The following is a 19,629-nucleotide window of genomic DNA, read 5'->3' as shown; positions in this document are numbered from 1 at the left end:
GGTGGAATACAGATGTAACTCTTTACTCCAGCATCAGATAATTCGAACATAACCACTGGACGCATTGTAAACACCTTCACTCATAAAAATTTCTATAAATATGCGCGTTTGTGTGTGTTTGAATTATAAACGGTGCGCTGGCGCCGCGCCAGAACGCATGCGCTAAATAGCTTACGAGGATCACTTCTCACCCGCCCCGACACCGACGCGGAACTCTGCGATGCTCAAAAGATAGTACAAAAAAGTGATAAATAAAGTGCTGTGAAAATGTCCCCAAAGTGCCCAGTTCCTCCTCTTCAAGAAATTACACTATCTTTAGTAGCCAGGCAGCTCATCCACGCCCTCTCCAGAGTCACCGCTGACGAAGATGTTGCTATGCTCTTCGCGATGGTCTCGTCGTATTACGAGCAAATGGGGGCTACTAGTGACATATTTCAAGATCTCATGAACTTAATACTAAGCTCTGAATACCTCGACCCCTCTATAAGATACTACACAATGAAGTTACTGCTTAGAGAGAATGTGAAAACTCTTGCTACGGGAATGTTCCCCTGCCCTTACTACAGGAAAGTCATTGAGCTGATTGTTGAACAGGGGCATCATTTGACTACTCTCAATCTTAAAGGAGTATGGGTTAAAGAAGACCATCTGACGCTCATGTATAATCTAATCAAGAATCTTACAAACCTGACAGTTCTCCATATTCCTTACATCGCTAACGATGAAGTGCTCAAATTCATCGGCGAACATAATAAACAGCTGAAACTCTTAGACGTGTCTGGAGAGACGGATATCACAGAAATTGGTATAGACGCCATGTTGTCTGGAAATCCGGAGCTGACTCGAAGTTTAACTGTGGTCAACATAGGAATTTACGGCGAAGAAAACATCGACCACACAGACGTGGCGTTGTTGATACGACGGTTACCTAACCTTACAAACCTAGGCAGTTACTCATTCGTCGGGAAATCTCTTTACTACATCTACAACAATGATTGTCCGCCTGATTTCAAAACAAAGTTACAGTACATCCACGACGCTCAGACAAACATGAGGACCATGAAAGCGATAGTAGCTTTATGTCCAAGTCTCGAAACTATTTATCTAGAAGAGCCCGATTCAGGCGTGCTTGCGTTGATCAAAGAGTTTAAAGACATTAACAAAATTAAGCTTAACAAATTCCAGTGCCATGAGCTGCATCAGCTACTCGACAAAATCGGATATAAGATTGTTACACTAATGTTGTCTGGATCGTTGGGATCATTCAACTTTACTAGGATAGCAGAAACGTGCAGAAACTTGGAGAGTTTGGAGTTCTATCAAATACAGACCGCGACGCACGAAGAAGAAGTTCCATTTACAAAACTAGAGCATATAGAAATAGTTCAAGGAAACTTATCGTCTTCGTGTCTCAAATATTTAATGTGTGGGAGCCCGAAACTGAAGAAAATCATAATAGCAGACGAAATTAAGTTGGATGACAACGATATGTCGAGGTGAGTATAATGCATTTAAGTTTCGTTCGTTGTAGATATAAATAGAGATACGATTGTTGTTTTAGTCCTGAGAATCAGTTGGGACGATAAGATGAAGTTATTTACGATCAGAATCTGCCTACGCAGGACCAATGGACCAATAACGTGAAATTACGACGCGAGACAAATCGGTCTTTGAAGAAGCGTCGCATCTTAAATGAATTACCATGGAAAGTTTTCTGTCCAATAACCTATCCAGAAATTGTTATTCAATCCAAAATCCATGCCTCCAGTGCCCAAGTAGGATTCAGTCTGTCAGTTCGAATTTTAGGATTAATCCTGGAGCTTAAGTTTTTTACTTGACAAATTCCATTAAAGTACGTTGAGTAGTTTATTTGTTAAAAGAAATGACAGAGTTACTTCCGCGTTTTTGTAATAAAACTAATAAATTAGAGTTTTAGCTTTCTTACACATATCTATACATAGAAGAAGAGTTATAAAGACTCAATAAAACAATAAATGTTTCACATGTATAATGTATATAATATATATGTAGATATTCATGTAAGTATATCATACAAAGTATATGTTTAAGTTTATGATTTCATTATATTATATTAATTACAAGTATTTAATTTGTAAATTGTAGGTAGTGATATCGGTTAATTATTCTTAATTACAAAGCCTGCACCTAACAAACGTCTCTTTTTGACCCAGTGGTTGACTGGTAGAAAATGCCTTAAGTCCATCATTTGTAATTAATATTTTATGTGCAGTAAAGTATAAATAAAAACTAGATCTATACTTTGACTAGACTAGACGTGATTACGTTTTTATTTTCATAATTTCCAAGAAAGAGAAAGGCATGAAGTTAGTCAATTTTATTCGCCCTAATGTTGTGAATGTCGTTAAGTATTCATAAATGCTCAACAATACTATTTTATTAAAATTAGTTCGTCCTCGTCTGATTCAATAACATTGCGCTTTATATCAGGCATTTTATAAATAAAATTATAAGAATTTAAATTTTTAATTTTCAGAATGCTCCGCCGCTACAAATTTGAGAACCTCGAAGGCATTTGGTTCCCGAACGCACCTCGGCTAACACGTGACACCGTGGAACTACTCATGGAGTGCTGTCCCAAACTGCAGAGCTTGGGACAGCTGAGCGGCTGGCGGTTCACTCCTGATGACATGATGCTTATGAGAGCTATAATAGCAAGTACTAATATTGATCTAGTGCTGTCGCCGCTCGGTATTTTCCAGCAAGGTAACTAGGAAATGTGGAAGGACAGTAAAGCTAGTTCTAGATGACACTGATGATGGTACCTTCGTTTATATGGAATTTGATGGTTAAAGTTGTAGGTGGCGCTCTCGACGATATGGTACTTTTTGTATGGAATTTGACAACACCATAGATAGACAATCAAAGTGACAGTGGCCTTCTAAATTGTATGCTCGTCGCGTGCCTAGCCGATATCAACTATAATAATAGAAACGATAATGGGTCAGTTTAAATATAATGGGTCAATTACCAAATAAAGTGAGCCGTTTCATTTCTCTTGAGTGTACAGCAAAGAAGGAGGCGTATACTTAATGCCGGTGATAAACGTCATTGGCTATGTGCACGACAGTAGTGGGTATCTGGGTATACCTGGGTACCCTTTCAATATGTATGTATGTATGTATATACTTTATTGTACATAGAAATAAAAACACGAAAAACACAGTTACAGAGTAAATTAAATACAACAAAGGCGAACTTATCCCTGTATGGGATCTCTTCCAGTAAATAATAATATTATAGTGTTAATCTTACTGAATACGAGGAAAACATCATTGGCTTGTATTACTGTGACTGATTTTTCTTAATTTGCAATGAGACTCTTATGAAAAATGCAATTTAGAAAACTCACTGTCATTTCTGATAGAATCTATTGATTTTATTGATGTACTAAAAAAGTTTTATGCTGCAAAATGTATTCATTTATTCGTTATTTAACAACTGTGGAAATACCCAAAACCTTAAATCTATTGATACCTTCTGCAAATGGCATAAAGTAAGATATACCACACGTGGTATATTTGAAAATAAACAGTTGAAATACAATGTAGTTTTTCTTTTAAACATCAAATAATTTCATCAAATTACGGCATTACAAAATATCATTTTAAAATACGCAATAACTGAATTCATTATGAGATCAACTTGCTGCTAAAACTTAAATATAGAATTTATAAGGCGATTAATTGCCACTTTGAGTTGCAGACTTAAAAGTAAAATAATACACGCATGTGAGTGTGAGGGCCTGGCCATGGTGCCCTTATGCAAATCGCGTTGTCAGTGTTGTGAATCGCCTTATAGCAAAATGTTAAAAAACTGATTGTTCTTCGTTAACGAAGTAACGTGTTCGAATTGGTAAATAACTGTGGTGATGCTAAGGAAGTAATAATGAATATGGAACATATTAGTTATTTGGCGGTTAACACTGACTTATATATGACTTCATATTCATAAAGACGGGTCTTACGGGCGGTACTAAGTGGGCCAGTACATTTGTGCTCATATCGCGTCGTGAGTTATATGGAGTGTAAATATTAGTATACGTTTTTTCTGTTCCTTAAAAAACTGATTGTTCTTCGTTAACGAAGTAACGTGTTCGAATTGGTAAATAACTGTGGTGATGCTAAGGAAGTAATAATGAATATGGAACATATTAGTTATTTGGCGGTTAACACTGACTTATATATGACTTCATATTCATAAAGACGGGTCTTACGGGCGGTACTAAGTGGGCCAGTACATTTGTGCTCATATCGAGTCGTGAGTTATATGGAGTGTAAATATTAGTATACGTTTTTTCTGTTCCTAGTTGCGTTACACTGCACGTCTGGCTCTCATTGGTGCAAACGACTTGTGTACCAATATACTGGCTTACTTTTTTTTACCGCCCGTAAGGTCTTTACGAAGTAATATATATTTATAAGTCAATGAATTTACATCAATAAAATCTGTGGTATGAAAACTTAAGCTCAAAAAAATGTAATTTTCCCACGCTGGTCTTTGCCGTTTATCCACCACATACCCACTTATTATTAGTCCATATCTAAAACACAATTCGTGTTCTATATTTTGAAGTAGTTTCTATAAATTATATTATATATAAGTCCTGAGCCTACCGCGAACATCGTAAAATGGAATTAGTTTTCTAGTCCTTCGTGGATCTAAATTATTTTCATTGTCTTGCTTGTTGCTACATTGTAGGCATAAAAAATATAGAACTTCATCTCATGCCTACTTCGTAAAATTTAGACGCCTGCGTTATTTTAAGCGACAGGAAGAGATACCGATTTTCGAATTGTGAGATAATTTTCCATTATAGATTACCGCGGTAGGCCCGTGTACACTACATAGACAAAGGACACTGCCATGTTTTGCCTATGCAAAGTTGCAAATACACAATCTTAATCCATTCGCGCCCAAGGTACCACATAATCTGGACACTAATCCCACGGGATAACACTGCCCATCTGTACAATTCCATCGTAAGACTAAAACTGCTTTGGTTTAATCTTCGGTACCTATCACTGTACCAGTGGTAACAACTGATAATTTAATCCTGATCTGTTTTCAGTTGTTACCACTGGGGACAACTGAGATTTTTCTCAATTTTTACCACCAAAAATTTGTTAGTGTTCAAAAGTAGGTAATATAAATGCCTAGATTTTTTTCTCAGTAGGTAAGTTGTCACCACAGTGGTAACAACTTATCTTAAAAATTCTCAGGCGAGAATTTTATATTAATATTGGGAAAAATCCAATCATAATGAAGTAGATTTTTGATGCAGATTGCTCCTTCAAGTTCAATAATAAAATAAACAATATTAAAAAACCTAATTAGCAGTATTATTGGCTGCCGGTGGTATATTTTCCTGGTTCTTGCTTTTCTTTTTGTCGGATGCATTGTGTTTGTTCTTTTGCATTTTATACATCTTACATTCGTCCGCGCATTTCGTTGTTATAATGCTCCTGAAATAGAAATAACAATCTATGAATACAAATCCATTGCACTCGTGCCAATTTTGAATTCTAACAGATTATTAGAAGTAGGTCAAATTATAGAATCTTACAATCACATCTCGTAGCACTAACGGGGCAAAATAATATTCGATATGGGTAAAGGCTTATTTAGACGGTGCGAGAACTTGCATGCGAGTTTCATTACATTGCGGTATTTGATCGGCCGGCTGAATTGTATGTAACCTCAATAGTCCGCTATGTTTGTTTGTTTGTTTAAACTTTATTGCACAAATTTACAAAAAGAGTACAAATACAAATGGCGGACTTAACGCCTTGAGGCATTCTCTACCAGTCAACCATTGGGCTAAACAGAAATAGTTAGTTATGCTATGTAACTAAACCTTGTTAAATCTAGCAAGGCCCTTCAACATCCCCAGATCAGATGTTGTGAAATTAAGCTTAATTCAGCTGTAGTCACTCTCAGCTAAATATAGTATGTATAGGTAGGTATATATCGTCGTGATTGGGTTCTATTTAGGTAAAAAACATGTAATATGTACATTACGATACAAGTGCGAAAAGAAACATGTTGCGATAAATTAAAACACGACCGAAGGGAGTGTTTTAAATCGACACGAGTTGCGAATTACCTTTTCTCACGTGTATTGTACAACGTTTTACAGTTCATATGGCCCTTTAAATTTTCGACTTACGCCCGTGTAGTGCTAGTTATCACACTGGGGCGGTAAAGTAGCACCATATGTACTGTACAAAAAATAGTAGCTATATTTGGCCAAGGTAAAATTAGAATTAGAAAGAATTTGAAATGGGTACTAAGGTATACCTATTTCCAATTCTTGGATTTCTCTCAAAAAAAAGTGGCTGTGACAGAATCGGACAGACAGACGGACATGACGAATCTATAAGGGTTCCGTTTTTTGCCATTTGGCTACGGAACCCTAAAAATCTTGAACGTACCTAGTTTGATGGAAATATAAATTGTTTACTAACCTGACTAAATTATCCTTGACTTTAAATTTATCTGTAATTTCTATCACGATGTCGGAAACTATTTTCGGGTCGAGGCACATTTTCGCCGGCTTGTTCGTGAACGCCGGTGATTTCTTCCCCGTCAGAGAATGTGTTGCCAGCGTCCTGAAAATAAACGTTGATTGTTTAAATGCGTTCTTTATGATATAGGAGGCAAACTAGCAGGCGAATCGTCCGATGGTAAGCGATTACCGTCACTCATGGACACCCGCAATACCAGAGGGGCTGTAAGTGCGTTGCCGGAATTTAAGATGGCTCTTTTTCTTGAAGTTTGGAAGGCCGTATCGGTCCGGAAATACCGGAAAACTGACGAAAATTACTGAAGATTGAGCATCAGTGAAGTTCCGGCGCGGTAAGGGGTGCATATTTTATTTTTCGGGACTTATTATATTGAAATATATTTAGATATGTAATATGTAGGTACGTAGGTAATGGAACCTATGATCAGCCTTAGGTGTATAATTTTGGATATAGGTACGAGTAACTAGCAAACTTCTATTAAATTGAAGTGTCCCAAGTAGCAAGGTGATATTAACAATCATAGAGTTTAAAATCATTTGAAATACCTTCGCGAGAATGCTGCCAACAATAGTGTCCGGGTCGCGACAGTATAAGACTTCCAATTAACTTTTCTGTATTTATCTTTGTGTATCAGCGTTGTTCCACTTCCAATTGGCACCTAAAATCAGGAAATAATTAATATAAGTATCAATAATAAATATTATGATTTTATTTTATTTGCAGAAACACAAACACACCCAAAAGCAACTGTTTATAGTTCGTGTCATCCACGATGACGCGCAGATTTGTCAAATCTAACCTTTAATTACATGACAGTACGAGTCAAGGCTCGCGTCTTCGTGAATGACACGATCTATACACGAAGGAATTACTCTGTCATCCTTTCTTATTTAGTACCTTCCTGCCCGTAGTCAAAAAAAAAAAACGGACAGACAGACGGACATGACGAATCTATAAGGGTTCCGTTTTTTGCCATTTGGCTACGGAACCCTAAAAAGGATTATTAGTTAATGCGACGGCGCGACTATCACTTTCCTTTGCAACTTTACCGTAAAATTATGTTCATAATAGTATAAATAACGGCCTTTCAAAAGAGAAATATGATATAGCTTACCCATTCGTTCTTCGCAGGTTTCGCGTTCTTTTTATCGACGGTTTCATATCTATTAGTGATCAACACGTTATCATCCGACCTATCGGAATATTCGCTGTCCATCCTCTCATCCTCCTGTGTGTCATTTGTATAATTCATCTCGTTCTTTATATATTCTGAATTATCGTGACTAATTTCTGGTACTTCAACTTCGATAGCACTCTGTTGAAAATCGGTAATATCGTTTAAGTTGAAATCAGGTTTCATCTTGCTTAATATCGTAAATAGTTCTTGAAACATAGATTTCATGCTAGTTATGAGTTCGGGCACAGATTCTTTAGCATCAAACGGCAAGTATTTTTTATTTGGAGCTGTGTTGCCATAGTATCTCATGTCGTGTGATTTGCGATTCCGCATGGAGTTCTGAAGGGCGAGCTGCTGCATGCCGTTGGGGATGACAGCTTTGGGCCTGTGGGTTGGCGTGAGGACTTTTCTACCACTCTTGTTGGAATATTGACGAGCTGGACGCTCTAATTTGATTTTCTTGTTCTCTTCCACCTGAAAGTTGAACAAGATTAGAATTTTATCTCTTTTTTCGCAAATGGAGAGTTTTGTATGCGATATTTGGACCCTACCTACGTATTTAAACTATTAGTTTAGTTTAACAAGTTAATCGTTTGAGAAATTATGCCTTAATTGCCTCATTTTGGGAGTCAATTTAAAATTTAGCATTTGTCACCCGGGCTATAAAGACAAATCCATTGACACCTCATTTATCAAGATCGGCTCAGTAATTAATTACTTACCTGTTACGGTAGAATACACTATATTGCTATACCTACAATTCGTAGATTGCAAATAGACGGCGAAGTCATAAACGTAGTCGAAAAAAAATCTATCAAGCGGGAATTTATATCAAATACTCAGGTTTACTGTCTCTTAGAGCTGTGAAAAAATTTAACTTCTAAGCCAACGCAATCAAAAGATAACTTACAGCCGTTTATGCCGCAAATTTTCGACACTCGCAAGGGAATCAAAACCTACAGGGTACTTCCCGTGAACTCAGAATCTTGAAATTTGGTACGAAGCAACGTCTTATAGCACAGATAAAGGAAAAATTGCGAAAACCGTAATTTTATTGTTACATCATATAATTAAAACATTTTTATATAATTGATATGGCTCGATTGTCGTGATGGGTGAACTTTTACTTATATACCTAAAGGTTTGTATGGAACCCTCGGTGCGCGAGTCCGACTCGCACTTGGCCGATTTTTTTATACCTAGTTAATGTGTATTTTTTTTATATAGGTATATGATGCAGCTGTCATGTAAAATGTTTGTAGACATTTTTTGGAAGTTTAGCACTTGAATTTATTTAGAAACGTTTAAGTAATAAAAATGCGGTAAAAACATTTTTCTTCAACTATTTTTTAAATTAGGCCCATCTAAAAACGACTTAGAGGAACTATAATTAGAGATCATCATTCGACGCGTGATAAATTTACAAGTCTGTCACTGTTCAATCCAACTTACCTCTTCCTCGGATTCCTCAGAGCTGGACTCGCCCGTAGGTTCCCAATCAGACGCACTTGGGGAATAATCGCCCTGCTCCTGCTCGTTCTGGGCGCTCGTGCCGGCGTTCTCTTGTACTTCCTCTGCCGGAGGCTTCTCCAGAAGCTCTCGTTCACCTAATTTGGAGGATAGTAATCTAGTCAATAAATCAAAACTGACAGTTCATAACCGCGACTTAACTTACGTCATCTGTTTGATGTTAACACATCTAACCGATCAACTGATTTTTTGCGCAAGAAAAAGTACCTACACCTACTACCCTCTTTTTATTATTTGTAAAAGTTTGAATAAGACGAGTGATCGCATGATAGGTATACACATATTTGGATAACTAAATACATATTACTAAAATATTTTTTTATTATTATCTTATAGGAATTATTAATATTTTAAAAACTTGACTTTCTGACTTGCACGGCAATTTTCTTGAGATTTGTCTAGATATAGGATTTTTTCACCTAAGTACTTGTGATAGGGCTTTATCTTTTCTTTGTTAGCACACGAATCACGATCTAAGGCTTTGTAAAAAGTAAAGTTTTTACTTTAACACTCCTATTATTAGACATACCACGAAAGATACCCAGAAACGAATAATTTGTTTTGTAAATGAAAATGGTCATAGATAATTATAGACCCGTAGGTAAGGAATATCCCCAAAAAGGTGCAATTGTGGAGTTGGGCCCATTCAAGCTTCGGCCCTTTGAGCAGGTATCAGAAAATACCTAAAAACTATGGAAAGGAATTATGTTTTTGTTTTATAATATGGAACCATTCGGCATCGTAAAATTTTATTAGTAAGCATTCTCTTTGTGCTAACCAATACTAATATAATTAGGTCATAATTATAGTACGTAGTTACAGACCAATATATGCTGGCAGCGATTTTGATTGCCCAGACGGTGCAAGTATCAAGTAAACGTCATAATTTCGTAGAATTTTGACGTTTAAAATAACCCGTGCACCGTCTGGGCTATCAAAATCGCTGCCAACTTATCTTGGTTTGACTCTTTTTGATATTTAATTTTGTTTTCTAAACGGTGTGGTACAGTCGCCATCAGATACATCGGAGCTACCAAGGTGCTCCCAAATATCTGAACACGTCTTTATCGTCAAGGCGTTAGAGTGCGTGTTTAGATATTTTTCATTTTTTTAGCACTTCGACCGCCATTACCATTATTTTAAATGGGTTATGTTCATACATTTATGTATGTAAAAAAGTAAGATATCTTTAACTAATAATTTACTTACTTTCGTTGAATTTAGAGAATCATGACGGCAAAAATAGGCAAGTAGGATCTTTTAAATGACTTCCTAAATCAAACTCTACGTCTATGTCTACTCATAATAATAGTTTGTCTAAAATTCAGACATAGAACTTTTAGACTCATTAATCTCATTATTATTCATTTGTAACATGAGCCTGATATAACGACGCGGCAACGCGCACGTGATACATCTTGAGTTATAAACGGCGCCTGCTTACTTACTGCTTGTTTGTTAAAAGAGATTTTAATGCTTTTTCACCAAATATCAATGATTTTAAACGAGTATTTTACTCTATTTTTGATTACATTGATTACTAGGAAAATATAACAGAATATACTACCGGCTAAAACTTTTCTATTTAGAATCATTAATTTCTAATCAAAACTATTTTGAACAAGTTTTCTTTTTCTAACGCAGTACCGACATAGGTACTTATTTCTAACGGTTTCGGCACCCCCGGCCGCGGCCCACCGTTGTAAATCCTGCTTTCTATTATTCGTAACACAATACGGATGGAAAGCCGTCTATTCTATGACTACGCTTTGTCATGCATTTGCTGCGCGGTCTTCCTTTGATCGGTTAGCGCGCAAATTCTATTTCAGATACAATCACTACAATCACGTGGTATTTGCGCGTGGAATAATTTTAATTTAAACTTTGTATAAATTCCATACATATTCATATTTGTACATATTCAGACTTATATACAGTTATGTTAAAAAATCGCAAAATAAATAATATTGAACTGGGGCTTGATTCTAGTTCGATGGGCGTTAAGCTTTGGTTGGATGGTTAGTATACTTGATATAGTAGACAAGGTTAGTAGTGTTAGTACGTCGAAAAATATTCTTATTTAGTCAAATAATCTATTAAGATTTATTTGAGCTTGCTAGATCTTCGATAGCCGTTGCGTAGTGCCTATCTAAACAGCGACACACTGAACTGATCACACTGCTAAAACAATACAATTATCTAATCCACATTTATAAACAGTTATATACTCACGTGCACTCGCCAGAACAGTTGCCGTCAACGGAGTTCCATTCTCCTGCTTCCCGATGGTCACCACCGTCCCAATCTTCAGCTCCTCACCATTAGGCAGGCTCTTCAGCAAATACCTCGCGTTCACCACACTCTGCCCACCACTGTTCCACTCAACTTTCATCCACTTATCGGCCTTGGGGATCGACATGTTTCCCGCTCTAGGCCAGCAATGCGACTAGTCTATAAGCAGGTAAAAGTTTCATTACCGCACCCTATGCTGCAACCCCCGCTCCGAACAATGAGATTTGCAGACCCGACAAAAAATGCATCCTTTTTTGCAGCCCACTTCCTAGTAAGTTTCTTAGCGGAGCTATTGTTTGTGGAACCCTCGTTTCTAATGCGTCTGTCGGAAACTCATAAACTTGAGACAATGTGAAGGATATTTTTAGGACATCTTTGCATGGAGTACTTACTTACCTGCCTGCTGAGCGACCGATGGTGGAGGCGTTACCTGCATTTTACGGACGTTTGGCGAAGAACAGGTGAACTAATAATTAAATTATAAAGTATTTTTTTCGTAGGTATAAACATCGTTATTTTGGGGCACGAGAACGAATTGTTTGACACTTCATCAAAATAGTAGTTCTTGACGATACGATGGAAGTGGAACACAAAAAAAAATCACTGCAACTGACTGTATGAACTTACCTATACTTACAGGCGGTTAGTTAGTTAGTTAGTTAGTGCTTCTGGGCATTTTCCGCAAATCGACAACCATTGTGCCTATTTTGCGTGAAACGAGGTAGTGCTACTCCAACCACCCCAGCAGCTCCTCCACGAAGCCTAGCAAAGTTTTCAGATTGCTAATTGCCTCTCCTAGTGTGCACGGATTCCCTAGGTATTTGTTCCTGTATACTTCTACCTGTTTGCAGTCTAGGAGAATATGTTTTGTTGTTTCTTCTTCTTCCATGCATGCTCTGCACATGGGGCTGTCTGTTTTACCCATATTGTGTAGGTGTTTGTTAAGTGTGTTATGTCCTGTAATTAATCCTACTATTTTACGTAGTTGGTAAAATAGTAGGATTAATTACAGGCGGTTATTACTGCGGCTTCATATATAAAGTATAGAAACATTCGCATATTACCCTGTCCTCACGGAGTGGTTCCCTTCAGACTATTGCTGTAGCTATAAATTATAGTGTGGTACTCGTCCTTGGAACTCGTGTCATAATGTGAGTATACATACAGGTTTATTGGAGGCGAGCTGCGTAGTATGAAATTGGAATAAAGAATCTGTAGGTTCTCTAGTTTTAAAAGACTTGTATAAGTAGGTATAAAGATTATAAAGTATTAACTATGCTAAAAAAAAAAAAAAATAGCTTTATAGGTTTAGGTACCTACACCTAATAAGAATTGTATGTAATCTTATCACTATATTAATTGAAGAAATATAATCACCTTTATTACATTTCTTTCACAGTAAACGTATACTGCGATACCTATTCGACTTTTTTAAATCAGATCTTGGTTTGACATTACTATCTGTATATCTTGCTCATACAGTCGAGTTCATAAATATTATTAAGGTGAAGAATTGTATACATATTTAAGAACTCGAGTGTACTCATGGTTAAACTAACTTCTGCCCGCGACATCATCTGCGTGGAATGATGATGATCATTGATAAAAACTAGGTACCCTACGTCCTTTACAATTCATGTCATCCACGATGACGCACTGATTTGTCTAACCTAACCTTTAATAATATGACAAGTCAAGGCACGCGTCTTCGCGAATGACACGGCCTGTACCCTACCTAATTGCATCTAAATCGGTTCAGCGGTTTAAGCGTGAAAAGGTAACAGACAAACAGAGCTACTTTCGCAATTTTATAGTAAGTATTAGTTATATTAGTAAGGACAAATGCATAGTAGAAATTATAAATACCTACTGCGCCATTCATGCACTAAGTCCCGAGTACAGGCTCATTTTCAAAAACATTTTAAAGTGAGGACTTAAAGAAATTAATTTAGATATGAGTTTATAGCATAGTTGAGCTCATACCTACTTATCAGGTGAACTTTTTTCACTTTACAAGCCCGAGATGAATAATTCACCCGATAGGTGGCCACAACTTAAGAAACTTCGGCCCGTAACAGCTAGATGCTAAAATATAAGTTTTCCAAACGAAAATACACAGAAAATAAAGACGCGTTTTGCTTAAGAAAATACTGACGTCAAATGTCATATTATTGGTGTCCAAATTATACACAAGAACTCTGCTGAAAGATTATATTGCGATAAACATAATATTTAAAATAATCTGGTTTATATACATTAAAAGTAAACTAAACACGAATAAAATTATTTGCTTAAATATTTTTACTTTTTTTACATGAATACTGGAAACCAAAACGCTAAATAATAAGTATTTTTTTCTAGTTATCTACATAATCTCGAATTGGAACTTGATAATCTTGACATTGACATTTGCAAGCACAAATCTATCACAAATCCGATACCCATGTGAGAATGTTTATGTTTAATTTGTAATTTTGTATTACTCATAATAAAAGTTTAATTATTCTAAATTATTAATATTTGTAAGTAAACCTTTATAGTTGGGTTGGTTGGGCTTTTATCAGTTCGTTAAATCACTTTTCTATTCGGAATGGAAGCTGCTACTTTAAAGAAGAAATCAACAGGTCTTAGCAAAGGGAAATTAAAAAAGACTATTAAAAATGTGTTATGCCGTCCGGATTCTATAAATTGGTATGTATTTCAATCTAAATCAATTCTTTCTTTATTCTGTTACGGAGAATTAAAGCAGTTAACTGAATCATTCGGATTTTTAGGCCAGTTGTATCAGAAGAAAACGCCAGAGATTTAAGTATGTCTTTAAAGAATTATAAAGTGGAGATTCCGGAATTTAAGAAGTTGAAATGGGACGTACTAAAGAATATACCTAAAGAAGAAAGGCCAAAGCCACCACCAATTAAGTAAGTAAATAAAATTGTCAATTTTTTGATAATACTTCCTTTTATTAATATAAACGAATAATTGGGTTTGAGGTTAGTTAACCTTTTAATTTAGTTAGCTGATTATATTTTGAAGAAGTCACAAGCCACTTGTACTGGTTCTAAATGTTAACATATTCACCGGTGGTACTTATGATGACAGCTGTACTGCTAAATCTTAGTTTAAATTAAATTGGCAAGTAAGGCTTTAGCCGTTACTGCTGCCAACTGTGTAACACACTCCCTAAGCTGACATCCTCAAACTAAAAGGCAGCTAAAGTCTTGTAGAGTAGCAGACTAGCTCTCTTAGTTTAAGGATGGCAACTTGGCGCTGGGACAAAACACCACAACCCCCAAAGTATGCTTAACTACGACTTACTGATTGCTGCAGCTAGTGTTTATGACACAAACCATTGGGGTGTGTAATAGATAGCTTTTTTGCCTTAATAATAAACAAAAAACAATTACTGTGTAAACACCCTATCACGTCACTCAATATAATGTTCACTCCCTATATCGTCAACATTTGTTGGCTATAGTTGCTTTACTTTCATATTAATTTCTCTCTATATAATGAAAACTCGCTATAGCATCAAAAAAACATCCAGTTCAGTGTGAGTGTTGCTATATAGAGTTTACACTGTATTTGCAATGATAAACAGTGCAAATTTCTTAAACAAATGATTTGAGTTTCTTACTGTTTTTTTTCAAGTAGACTGTCAAACTATATGTTAAAGGCCATACCAAATATGAATAACCTAAGGATTAATTTTCTGAGTAAAGGCCATACCAAACCAAATACGAGGTTTTATTTAACAATGTTTTACATTGCAGAAAACCAGATGGTCTGCTATTTGGATTAAGACATTGCTCTGGAGCTATTGAAAGCAAAGATTGCTCTGCATTAATGGTTGATTCAGAAGTTAATCCAAAATCTATTGTTCAACCCATAATAGAAGCCTGCATAACAGCTGAAGTGCCTGTTATTTGCCTTAAAAATTTAAAGGAATTATCTCTAAGCAACTTTGGTGTAAAAACCGCCTGCCTGGGTGTTAAACAGGGTCATCTAGAAGGAATCACAGAAAAGATTAGAGAATTAGCAAAAATGTGTCCTCCAATGAAACCACAATCAATTCAAAATGAAGAAGTGACTGTCAAAATTGAACAAAATATTAAAATGTCAGATACTATTGACAATACTGAAATAAAAAATTACCTGCTAAAACGAATATCTCAGAAAACTAGAGTCTTTGTACCTCCATCAGATATTGTGACCAAAGAAGTCAAGAAGAAATTCATTGGACAAGATTTTATAAAATTATCTGGAAACTCTCACAAAGAAAAAACCAATGAAGAAAGGAATGCTAAATATGGTTATAAGAATATGAAGCTAAAAAGAATTATGAATAATCCAAATAGGGTGCAAATGGGGAAAAAAAGGAAAACTATAAATACCAAATAATAAGAGAAAGAAACTTTATTTATAATAAGAGTAATCGCTATAATGTCAAAAAAGACATGCTTATTTATAATGAACATTCCACAAGGAATGAAGTAAGCAGTTTTCAAAACTTATTTGTTAAATAACACCTTTGAAAATCATCAAATTTTATCAACTTTAGCATACATTCTATATCTACAGTTATTAATGTTGGTGAGTTGATTGTTGATAAAATTTGGCTTACTAATTACATTAATTTATCAAACAGTACTACACAAAAGCATTATAAATTATCGAGCCCTCTGAGCAGTACTGCATGAGGATAGATATATTTATCTTACGCTTCAATAGATGCATTGCATTTCAAGTTTTAACAGTTCAATTTAATAAAAATCAAACATAACAAGTTTGTTTTAAATTTTATTAGTATTATCTATAAAGTAGTGACTATTAGTCCACATTGATGTCTGGCCAAAACTTACTAAACCTACAATATTTATAGAAGATAGTAGAGACAAGAAGTTGGAAACACTAGCAACACAAAATAAAAAGTACCTATACATAACAAAAAACTTATCTATCTTGTGCTATTGGCAGAAATACACTTAAGAAATTTCCGATATATAAATATGTAAGTAATTAAATTATTTGCTAAGGTATAAATATAAAAAATATTTTCCTATTACAAACAACCAGGAAAACATTTTGTAGAAATAAGCTGATATTTTACAATATCTTGATTTGAACTGATACATAGTACCAATATTTTTTATAAAATCTCATGTCTATCTAGGTACCCTAGTTCAACCTTTGCGATTACATAAAAAATGATAATATTTATGCAATCAACAAGTTCCAATGTGATACAGTTCACTGGAATATTACCAATTTGTAAAAAGTGATGAGTGTTATATTTATTAGTTTGATGACAAGGCATGCGCTTCGCGTTCGATGTTAGTCATTATCGCATAATCCATAACGCCGTTTACTGGAGGACCTTACAGATTATGAATTTGTACATCTACACTTACAATAAAATTATTTAAATAACGCCGTACACTTCTCAGAAGGACACGACTAAAACGATATCAGAGAATGTAAAAAGTGTATAAATGCTACCGACGTAATAAAACCAATATTGGCACGTACTTCTCGTCGCACCAACAAGATTCCGCATCCACTTAACATTCTCGGGCTAACTAGAACGTAGGTCCGAGTGAACGAATGTCGAGCGTGCATAACTCATCCAACGAGTTCGAATGTAGATTCGATTTCGTTTCGAAATCGATGAATTCAAACCGGTGTGCGTCAGTGTGGCGGCACCCGCGCCTCGGCGGGCCTGTAGCGCGCGAGGATGATCGCGCACATCGTCTGCGGGTCCGTCTCCTCCGGGTACGTCGCCATGGCTTCCGCCACTTGAGCTTCGGGGAAGATGCCGGCTAGATGGAAGTGCATGCATCTTCTAGCTTCCCAGTGTTGGAGGGCTCCTTCAGAAGAGCAGGGAGAGACCATGGGAGCTGGATTGAGTGCTGCGGCTGCGCCTACGGGGGCGGACGCCACTCGTGCCGCCGCCGCATGCAATCTCGGATCGCAGGCAGGGTTTAGAGTCAACTGGCGCGCCAGCTTACGATGGGGGTTGGTGTCCTGCTGGGAAGGCCCGGGAAGCATCTGCGCTCGATCAAAGTGAGTGGCGAGCGCCGCGTCAGATATCCTCGGTGCGGCCGAGTGCGCTCTCGCTAGCGGCCGTTTGATTTCAGCCGGGCGCCCGCCGGGCGGCAAACTGAGCGTGTGCAGGTCGCGAGCTTTGAGCGCTCGCGCGGCACGCTCTGATAATTTCTCGGCGACGGACTTGTGAGGCCGACCGGCGCGTTCCGGGTGATGGAACTTGCATTTGTTACCGTACGTGCACTTCCTGCCGTACGGGCACGCCGGGGGCGTCAGCGCCGGGTCTATCCGCGAAGGCGGGCCTCGTAGAAAAGCGTCGAGCGTCGGTCCGGTCCTGCCTAGTGGATCATCGGGAGGCATGAAGCGGTCGTTTACAAATGAGTACATGAGTAGCCGTTCTTCTACAATTTTTCTATAGCCTGGGTTTTCAGCGACGAGGTCTCTGTAGTTATCGTTGGAAACTACGATGCCGTTGGTTTCTAAGGCTAGATTGAGAACGTAACGGTCGTCGTAGCAGATGAGACGTTTGCCTCCGACTTGTCTGCTAGGCGTGTATACCAGCACTCGGTCCCTCTCGAGTCTTACCAGGGAATCTCTGTCCGCGACCGGATTGTCTGGTCTAGACGCTTCTTTCCTCCACTTGGGCACGAACACGATGATGTCCTTGTGTCCGCGCGCTCGGAACCAGTCCACGCAGATCTCGATGCCGCGGCACGAAAACACTTCCTTGTTGCCATGGCTGAAAACAAACACAATCATCAGTACAAGTACGTGACAAGCGATTAAGCGGGGGCTTATCCAATTTCAAATAACGAATAAGATGATCTATTTTATTTATTTATTTTAAGGAGTACCAACAGCTACAAAAACATTATGCAGATGTAGGCAACAATACAAAGCCAATTACAGGTACCCACAGATAGAAATGGAATAACAGTGTAACAAACTTATCAACACAATGGTTTCCACTCCAAAGTCCCTAAGCCTTAAGCATACCTAACGCACCCAAAATGGTAAGTACTTAGGTTATAAACTGACAGAGTTCAGCCATATGTTAATGCGAACGGTTAAGCAAAGTTACTTATTTATGGCTATTTCTTACCTCATAGCGACATTGCTGCCATCTATAACAATGTGACGCAGCGGGCTGCGGTCTAACGGCGGTTCGGGCTCCGCGGGCGGTGACGGCGACAGCGGCCGAGGGGGTTGCTTAGATGCGAGCTTGATGAGTTCTGCTAGAAGCTCGTTCCGTGGCGGGTCAGGCCCGAGCCGTTGCAGCGCAGTGCGTGCTAGACGCTCCGAGTAGCCCAGCTTTACAGCGAACTCGATTTTAGCCTGAGGGCAAATAAATTAACATCATCGATAAATGAACGAGCTACAACGATGACACGATTTAATTTATCTCACCCAAAAGTTAAGAAAGAACATTAGTAAATTAAATGTTCATAATATTTTGGCATAGCCCATAAAAACTCCTTCGGGACTTATTTTAGGTGATAGGTATAAAGAAAATCAGAAATTAGGCTGCATATTTTTTTCATACTTCGGTAATACTATATAAAAGGTAATATAATACGTTTTCTCTAATCACAGTTGCAAGTACGGACTTTAATTTATTGTAATAGATAAATAGCGAATTATCAAGGTGGACTTCGAATTTCCGTCGAACGGCTTTGTAACTGTGCAAAGGTCGATTTACCAAATGCATGCATAAAATGAAGTCGACGAAAAAAAATCTATACTTCTTTGTTAGGTTTTCATTAGGGATTGCAAACCGGATTGGTTTTCAATCCGGCCGGATCCGGCCGGATTTTGGCCGTAGTCCGGCCGGATCCGGCCGGACCGGATCCGGTTTGGTATAGGAATATAAAAGTTAATTAAATGACATATTTTTCTAGTTTTTTGCGTAATACGTATTCCTGAATCTATAATTTGAAGTTAATAAATAACTTCTTCACAATAAAATAGAACTTGGTAGTAAAAAGTGTCACAATGTCAATATCACTTTAAAAACAAGAATTT

At 37.3% G+C, this 19,629-nt stretch overlaps 4 protein-coding genes across 5 annotated transcripts in view; 2 read left to right on the top strand and 2 right to left on the bottom strand.

Moving 5' to 3' along the window:
* Positions 1-11: 11 nt before the first annotated feature.
* On the top strand, positions 12-3,585 carry LOC133526685 (uncharacterized). The gene is made up of 2 exons (XM_061863394.1): positions 12-1,496; positions 2,516-3,585. Exons 1-2 carry the CDS (start codon positions 268-270, stop codon positions 2,751-2,753), a joined length of 1,467 nt encoding a protein of 488 aa, XP_061719378.1. The 5' UTR covers positions 12-267; the 3' UTR covers positions 2,754-3,585.
* LOC133526691 (uncharacterized) lies at positions 3,438-12,188 on the bottom strand. Its single transcript, XM_061863403.1, has 6 exons — positions 11,506-12,188; positions 9,196-9,350; positions 7,681-8,217; positions 7,112-7,224; positions 6,507-6,650; positions 3,438-5,504 (listed from the first exon to the last, which is right to left on the bottom strand). Exons 1-6 carry the CDS (start codon positions 11,690-11,692, stop codon positions 5,369-5,371), a joined length of 1,272 nt encoding a protein of 423 aa, XP_061719387.1. The 5' UTR covers positions 11,693-12,188; the 3' UTR covers positions 3,438-5,368.
* A 1,840-nt stretch (positions 12,189-14,028) lies between these two features.
* LOC133526693 (uncharacterized) lies at positions 14,029-15,963 on the top strand. The gene is made up of 3 exons (XM_061863405.1): positions 14,029-14,256; positions 14,340-14,483; positions 15,336-15,963. Exons 1-3 carry the CDS (start codon positions 14,156-14,158, stop codon positions 15,961-15,963), a joined length of 873 nt encoding a protein of 290 aa, XP_061719389.1. The 5' UTR covers positions 14,029-14,155.
* The window catches only part of LOC133526683 (probable ribonuclease ZC3H12B), a 32,036-nt gene continuing 28,367 nt past the window's right edge, over positions 15,961-19,629 (bottom strand). For both annotated transcript variants that reach the window (XM_061863390.1, XM_061863391.1), the window contains exons 3-4: positions 18,710-18,942; positions 15,961-18,346 (exon numbers count right to left, since the gene is read on the bottom strand). In XM_061863390.1, coding sequence (XP_061719374.1) covers positions 17,251-18,346; positions 18,710-18,942 — 1,329 coding nt within the window. In that variant the 3' untranslated portion in view covers positions 15,961-17,250. The remainder of the gene's footprint in view (positions 18,347-18,709; positions 18,943-19,629) is intronic.

Source organism: Cydia pomonella, chromosome 16 (assembly GCF_033807575.1).
Source record: "Cydia pomonella isolate Wapato2018A chromosome 16, ilCydPomo1, whole genome shotgun sequence".
Lineage (NCBI taxonomy): Eukaryota > Metazoa > Arthropoda > Insecta > Lepidoptera > Tortricidae > Cydia > Cydia pomonella.
The sequence above is the reverse complement of the archived record's forward strand: the minus strand, read 5'-3'. Positions and strand labels throughout refer to the sequence as shown.

Excerpts from the sequence above, each read along its gene's own strand:
- LOC133526685 (XM_061863394.1), top strand. The coding sequence starts at position 268 with ATGTCCCCAAAGTGCCCAGTTCCTCCTCTTCAAGAAATTACACTATCT. Across the intron at positions 1,497-2,515 it reads GATGACAACGATATGTCGAG|AATGCTCCGCCGCTACAAAT; the intron begins GTGAGTATAATG and ends TTTAATTTTCAG.
- LOC133526693 (XM_061863405.1), top strand. The coding sequence starts at position 14,156 with ATGGAAGCTGCTACTTTAAAGAAGAAATCAACAGGTCTTAGCAAAGGG. Across the intron at positions 14,257-14,339 it reads CGTCCGGATTCTATAAATTG|GCCAGTTGTATCAGAAGAAA; the intron begins GTATGTATTTCA and ends TCGGATTTTTAG. Across the intron at positions 14,484-15,335 it reads CCAAAGCCACCACCAATTAA|AAAACCAGATGGTCTGCTAT; the intron begins GTAAGTAAATAA and ends TTTACATTGCAG.
- LOC133526691 (XM_061863403.1), bottom strand. The coding sequence starts at position 11,692 with ATGTCGATCCCCAAGGCCGATAAGTGGATGAAAGTTGAGTGGAACAGT. Across the intron at positions 8,218-9,195 it reads CTGAGGAATCCGAGGAAGAG|GTGGAAGAGAACAAGAAAAT; the intron begins GTAAGTTGGATT and ends TTCAACTTTCAG. Across the intron at positions 5,505-6,506 it reads GTCAAGGATAATTTAGTCAG|GAGCATTATAACAACGAAAT; the intron begins GTTAGTAAACAA and ends TTTCTATTTCAG.